The sequence below is a fragment of the Ostrinia furnacalis genome, unplaced genomic scaffold (assembly GCF_004193835.3).
Source record: "Ostrinia furnacalis isolate ACB-3 unplaced genomic scaffold, ASM419383v2 OfSCF6815, whole genome shotgun sequence".
NCBI lineage: Eukaryota > Metazoa > Arthropoda > Insecta > Lepidoptera > Crambidae > Ostrinia > Ostrinia furnacalis.
This window is the reverse complement of record NW_021137054.1, coordinates 105,706-131,041: the sequence shown is the minus strand read 5'-3', so window position 1 is coordinate 131,041 and position 25,336 is coordinate 105,706. Positions and strand designations below refer to the sequence as shown.

The 25,336-nt window shown below is 36.6% G+C and overlaps 1 protein-coding gene across 2 annotated transcripts in view; it reads left to right on the top strand.

Moving 5' to 3' along the window:
* Positions 1-25,336, top strand: part of LOC114362850 (uncharacterized) — a 36,395-nt gene that overhangs the window by 1,566 nt on the left and 9,493 nt on the right. The window contains exons 2-5 of one of the 2 annotated variants that reach the window (XM_028318404.1): positions 11,281-11,453; positions 14,929-15,256; positions 16,056-16,200; positions 23,622-23,711. In XM_028318404.1, the coding sequence (XP_028174205.1) occupies positions 11,281-11,453; positions 14,929-15,256; positions 16,056-16,200; positions 23,622-23,711 (736 nt within the window). The remainder of the gene's footprint in view (positions 1-11,280; positions 11,454-14,928; positions 15,257-16,055; positions 16,201-23,621; positions 23,712-25,336) is intronic. The other variant, XM_028318405.1, reaches the window with a different exon arrangement.

Sequence of the window (25,336 nt, the reverse complement as noted above, 5' to 3'; positions counted from 1 at the left end):
CAAAATCTGGCATTACCATTTATAAGAATCCCGCGATTCTTGTCAACTAATCTTCAATAACAGGAAAAGTGGGATTTCCTCGGTAGTATTGAGAAACTCCGGATTTTGCTAGAAATTGCTGCTAGGATAACTTTTAAACTTAGACTAACTACACATTACGTATTAATAAACGACATCGAAGTCGTTAAAACCGAATACCTAACTGAAAAATGTTAATTTCAGTAAATTCATCTTCGAATACCTAATGAATTAAAATGAGCACATTCACACAAATCTGCCAATTACAAGAAATACAAATATTAAGAGCAAATACCACTTTTCACTAAAGCTTTCATTTCTGAACGTTCATTTTCAGTTTCGGTGAAATTGATATCGAAATAAATCTCTCTTAATCAGTATTAAAATACCACGAAAACCGTATACATTGAAGTTACAATAATATTACCTCCGTTAATATTTATTATGATTTACAAATCCAACAAAGTAGTTAAGTAGTTATATTAAGCCGTAATATATTTCAACGTAATTCATAATGCGGGTTATGATTTTATAATAACAAGCAATAAGTACATACGCGAATTGAATTCATTTTCCAACAAGTTAAACATCATTTAGGTATATAATTAAAAAAATCCACCGAGAACAAAGCCAGAGAACCGCAGAATCCGCTTTCTCTATGAAAAACATTTTCATACTAAAAATATACCGTTCCAGCTGGATTTACTCGTAATTCATTAAAAACTTCCTTTGTATTTAGACGATGCTTGGAAAGCTTTAATTACAGTTTAACTTTAAAGTTAAGCGTTTTACCGTAACACCATGTAACAAAGGAAAAATGTGGAAAAAACATGATACCTTCGAAGCGCCACCAACAATTCCCCAGAATATCGGGAAAATGTCTACACATTGATAGTCAGGTGCGAACATAAAAAGTGCTCGGGATCGCCTTCAACATCTTATTTTCAGTGAGAAAATGTAAAAGAGAATTCCGTTAATTACTGAATGCCTGAATGATACTTACACTTTTTTGAGCATTTATTCTATTAGATACAGTTACCGTATAATATTTCTCAGTAAATTTAAGAATACCTACCATTCGAAGTACGTTTTTAGTACTTTTATTTGATCATTTTTTCTTCTAAAAACTACCTAAACCAATTTATTTATGAGACCTAAGTAATTTAATTTGCTTAGAATTAGACAATTTTATTTTCCTATCCACTGTAGAGACTATAAATACCAAAAACTGCCAAAAATATACTTTGCAGATAGTTTATTGTCCAATCAAACATAAAACAAACCACAGTCAAATAATGCTCACCAACATAAAATAACAACAGTGTAGACGAAATAATGATACACAAACAAAGTTACCACCACCACTACCATTTTATAGACAGTTCTGGTCAGTTTCCTGATGAAGCGAAAAAGGTAAGTGAGCATCTCATCCCACAGCTGCCAGCGTGAGCCAGAATCCGATTGTCAATAATGTCACTAGTCATGCCTGCGCATAGGTATGGAGTTCGCATCAAAACAGCATCGAGGCAGATGGAGGCGCAATCGCAAGCAGGATCTTCACTAAGCTAGCATCAAAATGCTGCGACAATTTAGTCGTCATAGGTGCCGCTCAATATAGCAGTCAGAGCTACGTCCAAAGGTAATCAGCAGATCACTCCGTGAAGCGTGAGAGCGTTAGTAGCAATCTGGGGAAAAACTACCACACCACGCAAACGCTGTACCTAACTACCGTGTCAAAGAGACCCTAGGTAGTTGCAGCCTACTAATCCGACGCAACGACATTAGAAAAAATATCAAGGTATGCATCATACGATTCCTGATTTGTCTAGCCACCCTAGGCAATACTCGTAGGACCACTCAATATACTAGTTAGAGCTCCGCCCAAAGGTATTCAGCAGATCTCTCTGTGAGGTATTAGTGTGTCTACTATACGAGTTGAGAATCCAGTCTGAAACAGCAAGAATCAGCAATATTGGAAAAACTAGCGAACCACGCACACGCTCTGTAATTGCCGTGTCAAAAAGATGGGTCGAAAAGGTGCAGGACCAAACTGACGTAACAGCACTGGAAAAACTAGCAAGCAATACGTCAACCTCAATAGAGCAGTAGGAGTCACGCCCAAAGGTGATCACGGTAAAGCGACGGACTTTGCTGACTAGAGGATCTAATTTAAAGCAGCACCTTGGAGAAAACCACTTACACGCTCTTCATCGATATCATATCGAAGAACCGCTCAAGAAATTTGTCCAACCTAGGCAGAATGCTGACCAGCTGGTCTTCAAATCAGGCGGTAGCTGCAGCAACATAGGTAACGGAAGAAGGTAACTCATACCGTATTTCTAAATAATTGTACGGTTTGTAGGTAATTGTTATTTTAAAAGCAAAGTGTATGTTACTATTAAAGGTGATTATGTCGTTTTTGCCATTTTGGATAGAAGTTAAAAGTGATCCCAATTCTCCAACTATTTCCTATGATAAGAGAAACGTCATTTACACAACTTGTCGCCGCAAGCTTTGAAGGACGGACTCAGAACGGAGCGTTTTCTTCATATTTGTTTCCGTAGTTCTATTTGCGTGTCTGCCTTTTTTTCCGATTAAGGTTTCCCAATTTTTCTCATCATAGAAAAATTATAAGTAATTTTATGCTAAGGCATTTTTATTTTCTTTAGCTTTGTGCAAAAACAAAATATAGATATCCCAATAAAATCTAAGTGTGTTCACAGAATCGATCCACTCCTTAAGATCTCTTGACTCATATTCTTTGGTGAGGCGCATCTAGAGTCAAAGCAAAAGCATTAAATTGTCACAGCCATTTCTATTCCTAGATAAAATAAATCATATTTTAAAAAGTTTTAACACTGAAATATACTATAGCTATTCCAAAATTGGCGCTCGCTCGTTAAATACACGACTATTCAGTTAAACCGGCTCAATTCATATGGCAAACTATTTAATGCTTGAAAGCTTACAAAATAAATGTTATTTAACTGTTCCGGTTTTATGAATTTGTATTTAATTTAATTTTGAATTGAATTCCAAATGGTATGACAGAGAAATAGAAAACGCTGAGTTAAGTGCTTAGAAATATCACGAAGCTTCCAACACGGAGCTGTCTCAGTGATTATTTACTGAGGTGTTATGAAAATATCTGCTCCAACGAGTTTTCCCGTTCCTTTGTTCAGAGCATTAAAAATAAATTGGAAATCTCATAAATGCATCAACATGGTGACCGTGTTCCAAACATAATGCAAAGTTTCATACGAACGAACGCTCGGAAATTGAAAGCCTTTGTTTTTCAAAATTAAGTCACAAATGCGGAGAGTGCTTCAAACACGAATTTCCTTTATTTGATTCAGGTTGTGACCTTTATTAATTAAAAAACAAAAATGTGTAGGTCCTACAACAAATACAGCTTTAACAGCACTGTTTTAAAAGTTTAACAATGTACAGTCGCGGAATGAAAAGGTTCGTCACCTTAGTGTCGGTTTTCGCTTGCACTAGGTACTGTAAGAGTCAAACCTGCCAACATAACAGTGCAAGAAACAGCTGCTAACATTTAAATAAATATGACGTTTGCTAACGAATAAGGTTTTGCTTGTTTATTTTTCTATCCCATCAGTGCAATGCAAAGATGACATTGACCAATTGACAATAGTTTTTTTTTATTTAATAGAAATAATAATGGCAGGTTGAACCAACAAGAAGGTTTTAGTATATCAATCATAATAATCTTCTTGACAAGATAAATCGTCAAACAACTTTGATCTGATTAATTTGGAACTTTTACTAACGAACAGTTAAAGATTATTTTCTCTAACTCGAGATTATTGTGTAACATAGTTTCAAAAGGTAATATGTGCTCGCGATTCGTTGAAGGAATCAGTTTGAAAACTGGCGAACCTTTTCATTCCGTGACTGTACCTACCTAATCCCAACTAGTATATATATATATAATATTATAAATGCGAAAGTAACTCTGTCTGTCTGTCTGTCTGTCTGTCTGTTACCCTTTCCCGCTTAAACCTCGCAACCGATTTTGATGAAATTTGGCATAGAGATAGTTTGAGTCCCGGGAAAGAACATAGGATAGTTTTTATCCCGGTTTTTGAAACAGGGACGCGCGCGATAAAGTTTTTCTGTGACAGACAAAATTCCACGCGGGCGAAGCCGCGGGCGGAAAGCTAGTAACTTTATGTTTTGTTTATTCCTTTTTATCACTCGCATATTAGATAAAATGTTACTTTAAATAGGTAAAACGATGTATTCTCAGTCGATGAATTAAGCCGGTCAAAAGTCTGCTAAATTACCCGTACATTTTATCTTAGATTTGAACAATTGTAATCCTATTTAGAAACATTTTCCCACAAATTCCTGGCGTTTAGTTCGACGTTTGTGTTTGATTTGGTCAGCAAAGGCCACCGAAGTGTCGCAATGTTAGCAATGGCATATCGCAGCATCAACGCTATCTGTATTGACATTTTGCATTGCCTTTCTCGGTCGGCTATTCCATTCAGCGAATGGATGTTAAATACCGGGTAACATTTCATTCCCTTGTACGAGTAAAACCATTCGTTTGGTAGAAGCTTTTCGTTGAAACGGAACTTTTGATTTTTATTAGGCACTATCTATTGTAATCACAATCATCTTTATCATAATAAGAAAAGTATTTTGTGTTGAATGCTCAAAATATCACTTTTATCAATACAACGGGTAAAATGTTCTTGAAAACGTTTAGTGCACGATTTCAAACATTACTTTAATAGTGTCTTAAGAGCATTACAATGTTTAGTGTAGGTACAGACGAAGCGGCACTTCAAGCTAAGCTTGTTCACTTCAAGATAGTTGTATTATGAGCTATTTTGCAACAAAATGTATAGTTTGATGCGCTGCCGTCTGTACTAAAGTCTCTGTAGTACTTAAGTCTAGACCAACAATTTCGCATTTGATGAGGGTAGGTATGCGATGTGCATACACCCCGCCCTAATGAGATCACTATCCTCATCGAGGAATTACGTTCAGTAAACGGAAAAAGAGAGTAGGGGAGGAAATTTATTTGTTAGAACAAACAAAGAATTTCTTTATTATAATCTTGCCATGTTTGAGTAGAAAAATTATTGAAATGACATAAAACGTATCAGGTTTTTATTGCCTAAGCAGCGTTTCTTTCTTAAATATTATTAATACTCGGATAGATGTACTTCAAGTAAGACATACGACTAAAATGCCGTATTTTTAACCTACTCGAACATAATTGTTAGACCCTATAAGCTCTACCACAAAAGTTTTCACAAAAAGATAATTGGAAATGTGCTAATCCCTGCTTAGCACGAAGATTTGCTCTGGAAATAAGTACAAGGAGAAAGGATCGCATTATTTTATAAGATTCAAAGAAATCTTCAATGCGATGTATTCAAGAAAATGCAGCATTTCTTTCTGAAAGATTTCGATCTACGCGTATGAGATTACCTCCCAACAGCCACTACTTTCTTNTTATTGAGGTACTGATAATCCGTTTTTTGCTTCTTTAGCATTTCAGAATGCCACCAGTGTCACCCTTAAAACCAATTGCGTAGAATCTTGTAACTTAGTAGGTGGCGTAATCGGTAAAATTTTATCTTGTATTTAAGTAGGTACCTATTTATATTATGTTATTACTATTTATCTATGAAAATAAGACAAAATATATGTTTTATAAACACTTAAGAGTCATTTACAGTAGTAAAGTTTGAAAAAAATATTGCTGTGAAGTACAGAATCACTTTCGTGGCATCAAAAAATTCAAAACGTTAAAGCTTCCAAACGAGACTCACTATTTGCCTGATTTACTGAGAATACAATCTTCACATCAAGCGCTACAATTTTTGTTTACAAAAAGTTGAAATAAGTTAGAAATAAAATTCGCCACGAAGGTGACGATGAGAACCGTGGCGATGAGAAATAGCCATAAACTGATATTCTAAGGATATCGTATGATTCCCAGTTCCAAGAAATTTTTGCATCATATTCGAAATATTTTATCTAGGAATTCTGTAAAACTCAGTACAACATTTTTTCCTAAGTTGGTTTCAGTTACGCTTATACGAAACCTAAAAACAGTTTGTTCAGAATTAAGTAATACCTAATAAGTAGTGATTGCAATAGGTATTTTTGTTTAGTGTTATATCTTGGTGGAAGTTAACCCTAAGTTGGTCACATGAGACCGCGGTACCTAACAACATTGAATTATATTGAGTCTCGATTCACTGGTACTTGAAGGGATGTTTTGACAGAGCTTTCGTTAACGCTTAACGGGGGTAGAAAATAATACCTATTGTAGAAATCCATAGAAATGGCAAAAACATTTGCTGTATGTAGAGATAACGTAATGAAAGTTTTTGTCAATTAATAACAAATATCATCAATAAACCAAGCGCAAGCGCATCTTCGTGAGATTAATATACCTAAGGTAATACTATTATGTTTTTGTACTGATTTGGCTCATGTGTCACCTTTAGCATTCTGGTTCGCGAAAGCTTTTTCTTTTGCTTCGCCTTATTCCGTTGCGCGGGGTCGGCTTTCCCAATCATGGGCCGCCATTTAATCCCGTTCTATTCTATCTCGAAGTTCTCGAACATCATGTTTTTTTAAGTGATAGGAGGCAAACGAGCAGACGGATCACCTGATGGTAAGTGATTACCGGTCGCCCATAGACACCCGCAGACCCAGGGGCGTTACAGGTGCGTTGCCGGCCTTTAAGATAAAGATACGCTCGTTGTTCGTGGAGTCCTAATACTTTTATGTCCATTTGGACATTCGTCATCCATTTGAAACCTTCCTTTTCCCATATGTTTTATTTCTAAATTCTGGATCGCTAAAACGATATTAAATATCTAACTAACTTTTAATGTCTGTAATCTACCAATAAATAATAAGTACGCTGTGAAAATCGTTTGCAGTTAACAGCAATTAATAGCAATTAACCTGATCGATTAGCATTATCGTGACCCCTTTATAATGTGGGACGGAAAGCTCATAAAACATCAAATGCATAATTTGAGCTGATCAAATATGCTTTCCAATGCCGATAGCAAAGTCTGTCAGGGTCGCTGGTTCTGAAAGCTCTATTAAATTACACACTGTCGACCAAAGTAATTACTGCCCAAGGTGGGAAATGAACAGTGCAACGAATATTATATCATTTAATATGCAATAATGGTCCGTTTACGCCCTTACCTTCAGTTCAGTGGGTACTCGTGATGTTTACCGTGCATGGTCGGTCAATAAGTATTAGTATTAAAATAATAGGTCTTTAATTGATTGTTTGTTGTCACTGCCTTTTCCTTTTGTCTTATTCCCGTTGTCCCACATTATTTGTCCCTCACTGGCGGACATCAGGAAAAATATTATCCAACGAGATATTATTAATTCTGTCTAAGGCATCATGCGGCACAGCAGCGGATTCTGATCTGCGTTTTCATTTCACTAAGCTTAGCTATAACAACGTAGCCCTGACCTCTTTACTGGACGCAGTTCCAGCTAAAGAGATGCCGAGCTTGATTGGAAAGCAATATAATCATGCCGAGGCCCTACTCTGGAAAATTAAATCAGCATGGCCGGGCTGATTGGTGGGTTTATACGGATTTAATTTTAAATCTCATCCTTGCCTCTCGTCCTATGGACTTAAAAGAAAATTTGTATTATTCTATGTGTATTTCTGAGAATACTTAATACCTACCCACTTTAATTGTGTTTTAATAAAGAATAAGGTAACTTGTCTATCTAGTTGGTCACTAAAGGCGGGGCCTACCCACTAAAACCCGATGGTGTTCGTCCACCAGAGCCCAAAGAAACGGAGCCGTGAGTTATTGTCCTTGTTGGATTGAATTGGATTGGATTTGCCCGCAGCTCCGCCTCAGGCTCGCTCACGAACGAGCCTCTCCGGCTTCGAGGGAACCCCCAATCCCCTCCTCCATTTGTTTTAGAGGTTTTCTCCTCGTGCCCCTGGTACAACAGGACCCCCGGCCCGCCGTAGCGGGTTAAGGTCAACTCAATTTGAAAGAAAGAAAGAAAGAAAGAAACATTTATTGCTATGGACATCACAAAAGACAAAAGAGGTAAAATGAAAAAAAAAAGCAAATAAGACAGAGGTGACATAAAACATACAATAAATGAATGAATAAACTAAGCAGTGCCACCCTGTCGCACAGCGATGCCCATCGCAATGGGACCTCACTCAGCATATGCCGTGGCCCCCGGTGAGGGAAGCCACGACGCTGGTTTTCAGTGTGCCCCATGCCGAGTGAGAGTCACGGACACTAACCTACACTGCATAAAATATACATACATAAATAATAATAATAGTGCGCGTATACATTTTAAATGTATATACAGACGTAGTAGAAAATTTGCATATATTTGATTGTTTGTTTGTATAGAATAAGCTCCGAAACTATAGGACCAATTTGAAAACAATTTATTTGACCATTAGAAACCTATTATCTACCCATGCAAAGCTAGGGCGGGCCGCTAGTTATACAATAATCGTCTAACAAATCTGCATCAGGTCAGTTTCTACGTTTCGGTACTGCACTATTGCGGTTACGAAGCCTATCTTCAGATTAATCTGACTGATATCCACTTACCCTGACGATCGACTGCGCCGCAAATCGCCGACTAATCGGTGCACGTGCGTAATCGCGTCAATCGCATCGCAGACCATTCGAATACACGTTGTAATTTCGATACAGAGCAATCGGCTGTGTCGTTAATTTGATGGATTGACTAATTCACTATGTTGTAAATTAATAAGCTTATTAAAATTCTACATGTGGAATTTGCCCTAGGTGTTCTAAGATAGTAAAACCGGAAGCGCGGAAACTGTCTATAAAAACATCAATTATATTGATTAGTCTAATCCAAAAGTCCTAAGAACGAATTTTAGTAGACGGCTTGTTACAAGCGACTATTCGAAGAAGCACACTTTTTCTCGTAAACTGGCTTTTACTCCCACGCTATTAGGTTCATTACGAAGCTTGTTCATAAATAACTAGCTGACCCGGCGAACTTTGTTCCGCCTTAATGGCAATAAATAACGGGATAAAAAGTATCCTATGCTCTAAACTATGTATCTCTCTGACAATTTTCAGCTAAATCGGTTCAGCCGTTCTTGAGTTATAAGTGGAGTAACTAACACGACTTTCTTTTATATAATAGAAGACTAGCTGACCCGGCGAACTTTGTTCCGCCTTAATGGCAATAAATAACGGGATAAAAGGTATCCTATGTCCTTCTCCTGGCTCTAAACTATCTCTCTGTCAATTTTCAGCTAAATCGGTTCAGCCGTTCTTGAGTTATAAGTGGAGTAACTAACACGACTTTCTTTTATATAATAGATAGATAGAAGAAGAAGATATCATCAATTAACTAATATCAAATATCTACCGCGATGGTAATGTAAATTGTTTTGAATTTTTCTAGCACAGTTTATTTGAGTAAACCAACTGTTTTAATTACCTCACGGTAATTGAGCCTTTTATTTCATGAACAGAATTATTTTCTATGCAAAAGAGACATGGATTCGTAATGTAAATACACAAACACTCAATTTGTTATGTTTGATTAGGCCTATTAAAATCATATTTTGTATAATTAATTGGCAGGACACGTTGTCTGAAAAATTTCATGCTCCATTTTTCAATTAGGTGATAGTAATAAATCAATTAGGAGCATACTTTTGAATAGTTTACAGCTGTGTCCTCGCATGTTTTTAAAAAGTAGTCTCTTGTAAGGTTATTATCCTTACTCTCCGATAACTCTACGAGTACTTCGTCAAACGCTCTCATAGTCGGCTACTTCGAATTTAAGAACTTAGGATTAGTCTGGGTGTTTATTGGCTGGGCCTTTAGATCCCCGCGACGAATTTAATTCCTAGCTAAAAGATACTTAACAAAGGAGATCATTCAGGCTTCATACATTTTTGGGCCTTTTTTGAAAGTGCCGGCCAACAAAAAAAAATGGTGCGTATTATTAGAACTAGCTATTTGGAGCAATAGTTAATATGGCATAAAAGTTGTAGGACCGCTCTGAACCAAGTTATACAAGTTCGATGATTCATCATTTTCATGCATTTATTGATTTTTGAAAGTGCAGAGAATCATATAATGATTATTGATATTGCTAGAACTAGTTATGTATTTGAAGCATCTGTCATTATAGTGCGAAAGTGTGGGTTCATTGTCTGTTCAGTTATTTAAGTGACAAAAAAGTAGTTTTCATGTTACTTCATTTTCCACCAGTTCATCCATTATAATCTGAGCAATATTTATAAAACCTTCCTCTCATGAAGCCCAGAGCCCCGATTACGGTAACTTTTAACGTCAACAATCCAGACACGCTTCTCGATTCTGCGATACGATTGGTCGTTCAACAGCGTACGTCAGTTGTTTTGACCAATCGTATCGCAGAATCGAGAAGCGTGTCTGGATTGTTGACGTTAAAAGTTACCGTAATCGGGGCTCAGGTGTATCTACGCCGTGTACCAATATCTCCACGACAGCTTAATGACCCCAAGCTACCCATCCTTATCGCTCGCACGTAATTATACCTATTGCTGTCGCGATTGTGCGACGGGCGGCCGCAGTGAGTGTGCGAGCGCGACAGCAACATAGATTCGTGCGAGCGAAAAAGATGGATAGCTTGGGGTCATTGGACGAAATTCTACGTACTCGGCGACCGGGCTTTAACAATGATGTTTAACGATAACGCAAGCAGGTAGCCGTTTGATGTAACGCGAGTCGCATGGATAACTGGATGACCTTCACTTCAGTTTTCAATGTCCCCGTCTCATTCACTGACGGGTATGCTCCGAGCCATCCTATTGGCTGGCATGTTTGCTCGTTTCTTCTCGGCCACAGCGACACTGCTAGCGCGGGCCACGGATGTATCTTTTTCGTTTCGTCATCGCGTCATTTGATCGCTAACTTAGAGCGGTCGGTTGATAATTGTTTTGGATCATGAGTTTCTAACAAAACATATATGTAATTATTTTCAAGTTTGCCAACACTTTAAAAGTCAATAAATGTATGAAAATGATGAATCATCGAACTTGTATGACTTGGTTCTGAGTGGTCCTACAACTTTTGTGCCATATTAACTATTGCTCCAAATGGCTAGTTCTAACAATACGTACCATAATTTTTTGTTGGCCGGCACTTTTAGAAAAGGCCCAAAAAGAATGATGTCCTTTTATCCTAAAATGAAGTTACATTAAAGTATCGTTTCCAGGGCCAACGCAAACACCGGACCCGCCGATATCGCAGTCCCAGCAGGTGGTCTCCAAGATCTCCCATGGCCTGCTCGGGGACTACTCGCTGCCTCGCATCCTCATCCCCCAGTATCTCGGCTACGAAGGCAGCCCTCGGCTTGCCTTACCGCCACGCGATGATTGGCTCAATAAGGTAATGCACGATTTTAGGAAGGCGGAATTCGTGCTAGCAACAGTCAGCGTGAAATTACCTGGTTAACTTATTGAGAATTGAGGGGTCAGACAGAACACAAAGAAGACGAGCAAGAGCCATTTTATTTATTTATTTTATTTCATTTGTTTAACAATGTTTCAACAGCATTCATGCCAATGTATTGCCTAAAATACTGCGGCAACAGTTATTCTCAGCAAGATCGGCTATTTGTCGAATATCACATAGAAGAAGATCACTTAGTTCGTAATACAAAATGGTAATTCAAAAAAGTGCCCCGATCCAATTACGTCTGCGTGAACTACGTTTTATAGTCACATTTCACAGGACTTATTCAATTTACCAAAGATATATGTAATCGGTAAAAGAAACTTTAATCAAGTCTTTCTGCAAAGTTTGAAGTTGAAACGCTTAAAAGAATATTAGGTACGAGCGATTTTGTATTACGTAGTCACAAATAGATCCAGAACAAGTTACTACGAGTATAACGGATCTTAAAGTTACGGCAAGATATCTTGAAAGCCGCCCCGGCTGCCGACACCTTTCATTATTACCTAGTTCAGTGTTGGAAATGCTGGAACTTGCTTCCTTGGGAATTTAATTTTAAATTGATATCGCTTTTGCCGCAAACAAGCTTATAATCTAAATCAATTCCTTGGGAGCCGGCAGAGCTACACTGCATCTAATTTTCTCAGACGCATCTAGCAATATTGAATAATGACGGTCCTCGTTCTTGTCGGATGCATCAAGTTGCATGTTAAGCCAATGATAGCTGCAAGGATGTGATTACTTATGCGTTGTAAAACAATTGACTGCAATTTTGTAATAGATACAATACGATTTGATATAGGTAACAACGCAAATCTACAAGTAGGCACAAGCAACAAAAAGCTTTGCTTTATTTTCGTGCCTCCGAAAATAAAATCTCCCACTCATTTCCAAGATATCTTTTATCACACTTTGACACTAATGTAGTAGGTACTTTTGTATTATCTGCAAGACTATATTAAATCGAGATACTTTCTTATTTATAAAGTGAAAATTGAAGTAGCCTTTCTACAAGTTGTCGTGTCTTCAGGGTTGCATCGATCAATCCAAGAACCTTAATGAAAGCTCTGTGCATAATTTATGTCGAGGTAACCGATCACAGCAATTTAAAATGTGATGATATGATTACCCTACTTAACCGTGATTTTGATGTTGAACTGGCCACTTTTTATGTCATCGTGGTGGATACTATGAAAATGACCAACGTATTTTGTAATAAGCAAACTCTACATAAAACGTAAGCCGCTCAAACCGCAGCGTGAATTAACCACTCAAGTGCAGCGGGCACTCTGGTCATTGCAGACGCAATTAATTTTCAATTTAATGTGGGAACATACAACACAAACAAGGACTAGGTACCTACATCGTGCGAGTAATTTTGTTAAAAAATACGATGGATTTTACTCATAAATAAAGCCTCGCCTACTAAGACTCATTTAATATTCAGTCAGCTAACAGTGTAAATTTCGCTTTCGATCCTAGGCACTCATACAATTTTCAGTATACTATGTATTGAGGACGTAGCAAACTGATAATAAAATCGGAACTACGAGGTACAACAACGTTAAATTATGAGGCCCAGAACAGCAAACTTTAACGCTTATTACACACAGCGTACATAAACAATAATATCCTGTACGTAAATTCATTAAAATCGGTAATCAATTTGGGGCACAACATCATTCCGTGCAATATACGAGCTTGTCAAATAATTTAATTATTATGCTCATTCATTTACGGTAAAAATTCATAACTTTCGACGTACCTACCTAGTTTGTAGACTTGAGAGTCCCAAATGTATTTACGAGAGGGCGCGATTAGATTAGTTTTCCAGAGCATTCGGAGCCAGCGCCGCTTTATATTGTTTGTTATCAGCGACCCGACCGGAGCCGGCGCTGCATTGGTTAAGTGAAACACGAGAGATCTGTCTAATATGTAAATTCGGGTACCATCTCTCATATTAAGAGCAGCTCATTTTACGTAATTCAGTTTGTGATTTAATAATTTTATATGAAATAGGTACTTAACTTCTTACAATAAACTATTTGACGTATTTACTTATGGCAATTTATACTTACTCAACTATTTACTCGAACATAAAGTTACCTAAGTTAATTAACTACGGTTACTTAGTAAGGTAATATAATAAGTACCTACGTTTTATAAAAATGTACATGTTTAATGTTTATCCCAAAATAATAAGTTTTATTAATAAAATACTACACTCAAATTCGAGCGAAGGCTTGACGACGTTGTAAATTAACTGGATTCGAGCGCTGGTGCGTAAACGGTAAACCCGACTGCAGGCGAATTGGTGCCCAGGAAATGCTATACTTCTATTAGTGTAGCTGTAGGTGCGCCCTGGGCAAATGTTGACGGCTGAAGGGTTTATTTTCATTGTACACAATCGACTCCTGGAATGCAAACAATCCCGGCTGCTTCGAGAAAGCTTCAGCGTACTATTACTAACTTGCTTTAAATTGCACTGAAGTATGTAAGCAATCTTCTAACGGAATAGTGTTAGCGAAATTTAGAGCTTCTTTGCATTTACTTTACATTAGATTTATAATGTCGACCAAGCGGTCCTCCAAATACTGAGCTATCAAGAATATGTGGTAAAATAATGAAATGCTATTTTTTTTAATTAAAGTTTCCGTAATTCAAAGAGCTTAATAGTAAGTTTTTCGGTAAGATGCTCGTACAAAAATACCTATTCCTATTTATATTGGGTACTAGTTGTGAGTAGACATAATATCTGAAAGGGCAGTTACAGTAGGGCTTACATGAAACACAGGCCTTTACCTGGCAGTCTAATGACATGTTATTAGCCGGCATAACAGAGCCACACCCACATAATTCATCCTTTGTGACTCGAATTCTGTTTGAGCTATAAAAGAGAGAAATATAATTTTACTCAGAAATCCATTCATTGGAAAACAAACGTAAATTATTTCGTGCCGATCAGATATTTCCATTTACTTAAAACAAATTGGGTCACACGTTAAATAACATGCATTCAGTCGCGTAATTTTAAAATAAACGTGGTCATACAGGGTTGTGGGTTTTGTAAAATCCACATTACACAATACGTTTCAAGGCTCTTACAAACATCGAAATTATTATTCAAAGTAAACATTAGAACTCAACCTCATAGATGATAGGATCACTAAGTAAATACCCGAGTATTTGAATAAAATATTTAAATAGACATACCATACCCAGTTTTTCCCAAGGGATCAGTCTGATACAGGGAGTGATGATGACGTAGGGCAAAATCATCTAAGACTGGTTTTTAAATAGATTTAGAGGTTTATAACTTTTCCAGACGGGCACCTGCCCTTCCCTGCCCGCGCCTAGGTACACCCATGTAAATAGACAATGAGTCCTTACCTTCCCATATTTTATGCAGGAAATAGATAGAATCAATGGGATGGAGGAGCCGTCAGATGCTATGGGCACATACGAGAAGGATATCGCGCGGATGATCGTAGACGAACCATACTTCATGAAGATGTTCGTCAGCCCGGTGATGGAGCGAATGCAAGCCGACATCCCCGACCCGCGCCCCAACGAACCGCTGCCACCCAGTGCCTTGATCCAGGAAAACCCTACGGAGACCGACACAAAACCCCAGGAGAATGCTGAAAACGACAAAGAAGAGATGCCGAAAGATTTCGCTTACACGCCATACCAGACGGGATACTTTGCGCCGTACTCTACCAAAGCCGCCTATAAACGTGAGTATTAATTTTTAAAATATATCCAGTACTCGTAATTCCATGCTATTGAGTCTTTTCAGCTCTTACCATTTTGTAGAACAAGCATATATTATGACATAAGCATAAGCATATATCTAGAGAAAGACATCAAAATATCTATCATCTATCTTAATATATCTTTCAGAGATCTTTCGACTTACGAACACAATTTTTGTTTACAATTTAATATCCACCTACAATTAAATAGACGAAACAGTCTTCGAAAAAATATGTGTTTAATTACAGTATGAGTGGGAAAACCAATAAATATTACATTTACACACCGTCACCAAGTCAATTGGTGCAATAAGTACCCTTATTCGGGCACTGTATACAGTTCCAAGAACTGGCATTTTCCCTTGTAATAAATAATATGATAATTTTGATATAATCGAGGCTTCGATGCGGCTAATAGCAGGGTGCATGTGAAAGAGCAAATGTTTTTATGGCCGTTCGCGGACATCCAACATTCTATCAGCCTTGTTACCTTACCCTCCACTGACTACAAAGTACTCTTAACTTCAGTTAATTGTCTCTTTAATGCATAAATGAAAAGGCCACGTCGAAGCTTTTCCTGTAAAATTTAAAATGCATTGAAGGTTACAAATCAGCTTTAAATAGATACATACTCAATTATTTATTGCATCCATAATGTTATAGAGTTGGTGTGGTATCATTTTAGATACAATTATGGACGCTGTCTTTATTATTTTAATTAATAACAATTTGTTAAAATCAAGTCATGTCGTAAATGTATTAAAATGAATTTTATTTTTAGCTGATATGAAAATCGGAGGTTTACCCGAAAGCGGTTACCAACCATCCGTGCAAATTGAAAAGCCTAGGCAAATACGACAGAACCCAAATCTAAGTCGCACTAAAACACTAATCGCCGAAAATTTAGATAAATTGAGAATCGGGCTGTAAGTATATTTTCCTGTTTCTGATGGGTACAAATTAATGAAATACAGTTTAGTTATTAAGGAAAAAGTCAAACAAATTGAATCCTGACCTCCACGCGCCACCCTTCAAACTTCAAAGCGTTGATAAAAACGAAGCCTCCTAGACTCATAGTTTTTCCTGACAACGTTACGGATTTTAAAAATTCATAAGTCTGAAAATTCCATGTTATCTACCTATTATATATACCTATACAGGGATTTCACGGACATTTGATCCTTATATTCAAAGTTCAAACAATGTCTTTATTGCTGAAATGTTTCACAATCATGCTGCAGTAAGGTAACAGTTTACCAATTCAGACAAATTAAAGGGACGTGACTCAGGATTCAAATTGGTGGAATCTACATAGAGTCTAGAGATGCGCCGTGTATTCATTTATTATTCCGTATACGTATTCGACCGAAAATTCTGCGTACCTATTTGACAAATGTCGGCCGTTTGGTGTAGTGGTTCGAAACGGACTACTATTCCGGAGGTTGCGGGTTCGATTCCCGCACAGTACAAACATTTGTGTGCATGAACATATTTGTTTGTATTGGACTGGGTGTTTTCTATGTATAATAAGTATGTATTTACAAAAAAAAGTATTTAAGTATGTTTATATCCGTTGTCTAGTACCCATAGTACAAGCTTTGCTTAGTTTGGGACTAGAACCGCAGTGTAAAATGTCCAAGGATATTTAAAAAAAAATAATACGCTTAATTCAATATTAAAATACCATAATCAAATATTTATAATATAAAATAATAAGTATGAATATAAAAATATAAAATAATAAACCCATCGAATGAGTCAATGTATACCTATTGTTCTTATTAATATACTCGTATCAAAAATTAAGAGATTATATTTGATGCGTACTAAGTTGTCAGTTATCATTTTTAAACTGAAAATGTGGTACTTAACAACCTTTTTCTATTTAGCAAAGAATAGTGGGTTTTGAAAAGCAAGGTTTCTGCTCTCTCTTGCAACTTGCAAGTCTATTCGATTTACGTCAAAACGGTCAATGACGTGCTTTTAGTGACGTCGTTACTATTTGAAGGTGATAGCGGAGAAAGGCGAGGTTCCCCCGCGTTTCAGTGACAAGTGCAAACCTGTTATACGACCGCTTGCTCGCAGCACATACCCGATAATATTCAACATTCGTTGTTCGGCTAGCAAAATTTTCCGGCGCATCTCTAGTACATTGTGCCTACCATGAGTTTACGTTAGGTGTGCTCGCTAGCGACTGCGTAAAAAAATCACAATTAAATGTATGACATATTGTGCAGCGCCCCTAGCGGCTACTTTCAAGAAATAAAATCTTCATAGAATTTTTTGACGTATTCGCTAGCGAGCTCACCTAACGTAAACTCATGGTAGGCACACATATCTCAAATATATATAGTAGTTAATGAAAGTAAGTCATAAGATATGAAAGCAGCCTGTCACATACTGAGATATCTATAAAGGAGAATGGATTATGGATAACTGACGGAAAAATGATACCATAATAGTAGTGTTGGAAATAATACTTCTTGTGAAGCATAGAAATAAAGTGCATGAGGAGTTACTAGCGACGTGTTATTTTAGTACCTACTACGTAAGGGGATTGTCACGCGTCACCACATTGACAATGTAGTCATATTCATCTGACCGTAAACTGAGTGAGAAGCGGTAATTATCATAAAAGCTTGATGTTTGTGTTAACTCCGCGCAGTGGACTAATACTACGAATAACAACATAAACATTTATATTTGTTTAAACTTTTGCACATAAAAGTTCTCAATCTGAAATAATAATAAAATATAATCTGAAATGTTATTTTAACGTGTAGGTAGTTACATAATATGTTTATAGCCGCCTTACGAAAAAATAATATGAAAGAGTCCTGTGTTTGATACTAAAGCCCTAATATTATTGGTCACCGTCATAAAGTTTATCGGATGAGGGTTTAGTCGCTTTTGAAATTTTTAACAAGAGAAAAACGAGCCACTTTAATACGATTATCGTAGTCCCGCAACACTTTCCGAGCGGAAAAACGACGTTGTATCGGAAAACTAGTTTAACGCGCTCCAGGGGTGTGATGCAGGATGCAATGCATCTTGTCACCGGGCTATTTATTTATTTATCTAGTGCACATAAAAGTTAAAACACACTACATAAGTGTGCCGGCCTAGTTAAATAACCATTCGGGGCAATTACCTACAAAGTAACACTTTTAACAAAATATGAGTGAAGTGACTTTATAGAACTTTATGGAACCTACCTGAAAACGTTTCTTGGCTTGAAATTGTGTTTAAAAAAGAATTTATATTGCGTTTACCTCCGTATTGTTCTGGAACCAACAAGTTACTTTATTCATTAGAGGGTAGGATAGGATTCCAGATATTCTTTTATTATCTCGAGTAAGTGGTCTAGCTGCACCCTTGATGGAATCTGTTCATTAAGATCGTTTAAGAAATGAAAACGGTAGCCTCTTTGTGCAGTTGACGCAATTGCACCGCAAAAATGTACGATGAAATGCTGCTGGCGGGATGGCACTTAGCTGGCGACGAAAGTAAATGCAATAAAGTCCGCCAGTTATTTAGAAGGAAAAGAAATGCTTAAGTTAGCTGTTGCCTAGTTAAACAATGTAAGGCATTCTATGTCGAATGCAGTCTTTTTACATTTATATTTTAGAAAAAAATAATGTATTCCTTTCGTCATACCGAATGTTCCAACTGCCAAATACTACCCAATTATTATAATGGGACTTTTTAATTATTTCGTGTGCTTAAGTGTGCTTTGTGCGAACTTTTCTACGATTTTTTTACACTTAACATCGCGTTCCATTTACCGGCCTGTCTGTAAAATGGAAAGACGGTAATCAAATACAGTGGTGGTTTTTAAAAAACACGTATAACAAAGCACGTGTAACACAAAGGGCCTGTAAAAAAGAATCTAACTCATGCACACACTTCGCCTTTGATGCAATTTAATTTACAGCATGAATTTGCATGCAGCCACGGATAACTTTGAAACCGAATTTAGGACGGGGTTCGGATAGATTTTAACTAGTTTTTAGCACAGATGGTTTTTGTCGCTAACTGCGTAATTGAACTACCCTAGGTACCTACATATACGCTTTATCCTTTAAATTGTTCGACATAGTATTACTCGGGCGTTGTGGATTTCCGATGCATCAAATCGTTTTTGCGCGTCAATTAAGTTAACGCAATAGCTTTATTGGCTTGCCGCAATATTGGAATATTGGATCGGTTAACGGAACTAACTTCATTTTACTCACAAGCAATTAACACGTTAACGGCCACACAAAGAGTGGCTGAGCTTTACTCAATCTCCACTTAGGAGTAGCCTTTAGATTTATCTTTGCAAAGAGCCTGTAAGCGAGGCTTAAGCGCAGCACAATTTGCGTTAATTATGTGAGTTAACTAAGAACATTCATTATTTTTCACGGAGTTCAAGTTTCAGATGCTTAAAAATTTTAATTATAAATAATGATGCGCATGCAGATGAGAATTTTGGCTTAATGAATGAAATATCTGTTTCTTTTTATAACAGAACTAAATAATTTTAATCATGAACTTCATTTATTTCTGCACTTTTATGTAGGTGCCTACTAATGTAGTTGCAACTGAATGAATTTGACTCGACAGTCTGTGGTGACTTTACTTAGATTTTATCGTACCTTTGAGAGTAAGTAAGCATCTCTTTGTGAGGCAGTAAGAAGAGTATTAGTGTAGAAGAAGAGAAGAATCTAAACCTTCATAATTATACGTTTTAATGCTTGATCCTGATACCTAAATCCATTAATGGGACACAGCCAGGTACCCAGATATTTACGTTCCGCCACAGATGCAGCGTTGTCCGCGCTAATAGCTGGGTGGTAAAGCTATTTAATGCGATCAGATGTGATTCCAAGTGGTGGTTTTAGCGCTAAAAGCATCACAAATAAAAACCAGGGCTCGAGACTAAAAGGGATCAATTACAGTAATATCCTTTAGCAAACCGTGTTCAACTGCATAAACCGCATTCGAGGTATCTAAAGACGTCGCACTTTACTTTCATAAGTGAGAACATTTTAATATATTGAAAAGTACTTCGATCTACTCATTAGCCTTTACAAAAAAGGTATAAGGCAACGATAAATCAATCTCAACTACCAACTAAATTGACCGTAAGTTAGTTACTTATAATTGTGACGAAGAATTTACGCAGTTCTCATTAAAGCTCAATTTAATACTTGATTGTTAAAGCTACTTTACCTTCTAAAAAGACTAATATAAATACTGAACTTAAAGCGAGTTCTAAAATACATACTTTAACATTATTTACCCCAAGTTTTTATCTATTGAGAATTCGCAGTAAATTGCAACTATAAATGTAAAGTTGTGTGGACCGCAACCGAGCAAAGCAATAGAGATATTTCAAAAGTTTCAAATGTGTATATAACAGACCATCGATGTCCTCAATACTCTTTGACTCACAGAAAAATGATTCCAGTTGATAGGAAAAATATTTCATTTCAAAGTAAACGAATGCTACTTCTAGGTAACCATAGCTGGGCACCGTTAATCAAATAGTAAACTTCGTTAATCGTTAAACCGTTAATATAAAAATTAACTTCGTTAAACGTTAAAACGTTAAATTTTGCAAGATTTAACGCAAGTTAACGTTAATCGTTAATCCGTTAACACATGATAATAAAACGAAAAAAATAATTGTATGCAAGGTTCAAATAATTTCGAAAGCTTGTATCGCGCATGGAATTTATTCCTCTTTTATGTTTGTGCTACAAGCTTTCGAAATTAATTGAACCTTTCATAAGTAACTACAATTATTTTTTTCGTTTTAGTACAACTGCATTTCAGAATAAAATCTTGTTTTTAAATAAGTTTTTTAATTATTATAATTTTGAGTAAGTAGTATCAGGCCTGTTCATCTCCGTGAGTCATGCGAGCGAACATTGACGCACGCGTATTCTTGTTTATGATGGAAAAAAATAAAGAAAATGGTTTACTAAATACTGTGCAGTATTTAACTGCCTAAATAATAATAAAAACACAGAATGTACTTTTTTAAGTTGCCTGAAGACACTGAGAGGTAAATAAGTAGTTAATTAATATTATTCATGCTAAATCATGTATTTCCTCCGCCATTTTTTGCAGTTTGGGACCTCACGTCACATCATTTTACCGAAGTCAGCCCTATAGCTTCGGCGCAGTACCGATCACTGACGTTTGTCAACAAAATGGTGCTTGACTCTTGAGACAAGCTAAATTACACCATATTGTTAATGACATTGAACATACATTTTTTTAAATACCTTCGCGAAGTAAAACTTCTGTACGTAGTACTTATTATTATTCTGTGGTAGTATCTCAATCTCAGAGCCTTGGTTCAATTATTTATTGTAATAATTTAGCACCAAAGTGCTTGAAAAGACAAATCCAGCAAACCCAAACTCGATAAGCTTCCACCGTTTCGTTTAGGAATTCCTATGGCCACCTTCTGACTCCATCATCAGGACCCTGGACATCATCTAGTACTAAAGTGCTCAAAAAGACAAATCCAACGAACCCAAATTCGATGCGATGCCGCTTTTTCATTTAGGAGTTCCTACCTACCTCATGACTCCATCATCCGACCAGCTCAATGGTACCATAACATTGCATTGTCATCGTACTTACAGTATACCTTTCAGCTCAATCGGTTGAGAAAAATGGTCTTAAATTCATTTGCAAGAGTTGTCCCACACATACTAATAAGTGTCGTTAGTGATCTGGTTACAAAAACTGATGTTTAGGGTTCTGGAAGTTCTGGAAACCCGAACGTACTTGTCAGAACGCGTTTTTCTAGCGTTTTTCAGCATGATTTTGGTAAATAGTAGGTACCTGGATTAACGATTAACGGACTTAGGATAATTTAACGGAAGTTAACGAGTCCGTTAACATTTTTTAAAGTTAACTTAAAAGTTAATCCGTTAATAGAAATGTTAACTTCGTTAATTAACGATTAACGGATTAACGAGTTAATGCCCAGCTATGTAGGTAACACATCTAGTCCCGCAATAAAAGAAGTAAATAAAACTTGTAGCGGTTGAGTGTATTCGTATGTACTACAGTACAGATATTTATTTCTCTGGTATTTATTCTTAAGTACCTACTATATCAATATACATAAGTGTGCCTACCATGAGTTTACGTTAGGTGTGCTCGCTAGCGACTGCGTAAAAAAATGACATTTAAATGTATGACATATTGTGCAGCGCCCCTAGTGGCTACTTTCAAGAAATAAGACCTTCATAGAATTTTTTGACGTATTCGCTAGCGAACTCACCTAACGTAAAGTCATGGTAGGCACACAGATAGAATAAAGTTAGACTCTATGAGCGAATCGAAAGCAAACTGGAATTTAGAATACAGTACGTATGCATGTCACAGTTAGGTGTCTCTGTTTAACATATAATGCAAATCTCGGTCAGAAACCAATCGTCCAATCAATAACAATGTAACAATACTCGTACATAAGCCCTTTGATTCAATTTCAATTGAAATGGTAATTGTAGGTGTTACGGTTAAGGCAATAAAACAGTACTCAGTAGGACCAGGCATCTAAATAGGTATGTTTGTATATTTTCTAATTTTAACAAAGCTGCGCTCGCAAAGATCGAGTAGTACCTTACTGACATTTTGATTCGCTTCGTCATCGACAAATGATAATCGTCATATTGGAATTTTGACCAATAATTTTTCTATAAATTGGCACAGGACTATGTATGTACCTACTTATACCCTCCTCTCGTACCTACCCACCGTAGCCAGGATAGATCTACAGCTTGACCGCCAATAAATACCCAACCGATGAAGGTCAAGTTCCCGGGGGAACGTTTAAACTGTCATTGGACCCGCAACGTTTTTTAACGAATCTAGGATTTAGCAGTCGAAATATCACAATACTGACTTAATTGACTAAACTTTTTATGTGACAGGTTAGCATTATAATTACTCTTATTATTATTTTGTTCTATTTGAATAAAATTATGACTCCTATTACATACGAGTTACCTACTTTATGACTTACTTTCTTATCCATATTTTGTGTATAATTTAATTAACTTAGTACATTTCTTAGTTAGTATTAAAATGTGCAAATAAGCCCTAAGGAACAGTACAGCCATTGTAAGGAATTGCTTCCATGATCCACTAAAATTGCCACTTCAATTTCCAATCAAGAACAAAATAAAGGTTAACGTTGCCTATTTAGAGCTTCGGCCATAACAATGGCTCTTCCTACAAACAATAGCGTATTTTAGGAATCAAGGCAGCGAATCCTTTAACAATGGGCGACCTCTTTCTACAAGAGTTAGAAATGTCGACAGTATAGTGTCTATTCCAGGGCTAATAAACAATATAGGATTCCCGTGTCGTTAATGCCATCTAATCTACGGTGGTTAAAAATTAGTCCTACAGAATCTGACGAGGAAAGGTGATCTAGGATTTATTACTCTGCATTGATCTTCCACCGTTCCCGCAAGTCTGTTAGATGCAGCAGTTGGAGGCAGCCGCCGTCGAATGCCGCGCTGATCATCATAGTGTCCTCAACAACCAAATCTAAAGATAGATGCGCACCTGATAATCGATTCATTTGTTTCTCACCTCGTTTGTCTGTCCATTTGTCGGTACCAGTTAGATGCTCTTGCTATGAATTAATTGTGGCCTACCCTATATCCAATTTCAAGCCCGTGTCTATGTATTTTAGGTCCCTGTGTACTGAGCATGTCCTTTGTGAATCCGTCCAATACGTATAGTTTTAAGTCCGCTTATAGATTGATCCCTCGATTTTAATTAAAACAGCATGACGTTTTTGTGTGATCATTATTCCAGACGATTGCAAACTTGCTTTGTATGAAAATAACTTTGCTAATTTAAAATAACCTTCATTAAGGTGTTTTTTTTAACACAGGTTGAATTTGAAAACAGTTGATTAAATTTAACGGGTCCAAATTGTTATGATTAAATTTACATGCAAAATACTTTCGGGATTGATAGTGTTATAAAAACTTTACGATACTTATGACCCGACTCAACTAATTAATAGAGCTCTCTCATCATCAGATTATTTAGGTCATTAATAAACAATTTTCTTTTATCCTCACAACATATAGGTAGGTAGGTATGTATTCATAAAAGCTCACCCCTCAAAGTTCGTCAATTGTTTTCGACTTCACCCTGTAATGTTGAAAAGTTTGTGAACGTTTACATAACAATGTTCGATTATGCTGTAGGGTGGTCTAATCATGTGGAAATACATTAACATTTTATAATAAATCGGCGCTTCTTCGAAGTGACTACCAGGCCGTGAAAGCTATATTATTTTACGTTGAATAATTAATAATATTTGCTAGAGTTCTCGTTAAGTCTGCTATATTATTTCTCGTAATATCAAAGTGTAGAAGTGCTTGCTGATCAAATAATCTTAATGAACTTACGTACTTTAAAATATCTCACTTTGAACAATCCCTTCAATATTCAATAATTTACTAGAATATTTTAGATAAAAAGATCTAGAATCAGCTCGATATAGCCCTCGACTTTTTCATGACCTGATAGTTCAACCAGAAGAGCCATCTAAAAATGATTCTTAATACAGAATCTCGAGTTAGTGAAGAATTGTATCTCCCCATCAAATATCACAAAAATATATGGATCGGTAGATTAGAACTAGATAGATTTCATCTAGTATAATAATAATTCATCGCATCTTATTACAATTACGTAACAGTAGAGTTAATCTCCCTTCTAGAATTCTGTTCCTCTGATACCCTAACTGTCCCATCTGTACTAAAGTTGTATTTGATTAGTCTTTGGTTGAGCATAAGTCCCAAACCTATCACTCTGGTCTTATGTTACGTTGTTAAAATTGATTTTTCGCTTCATTAATTTGTCAATTATCTTGCAATGGATGCAGATCATGCAGACTATCGAATAAGGGTGTAGCCAAACCAATCGATCGTAAATCGATTTATCTATCGACCAAGTATATCAGTGGGAGAGCGAGGGGCATCTTGTAACAATGTTTTTTTTCTTAATTAACTCTAAACTCACGTAATT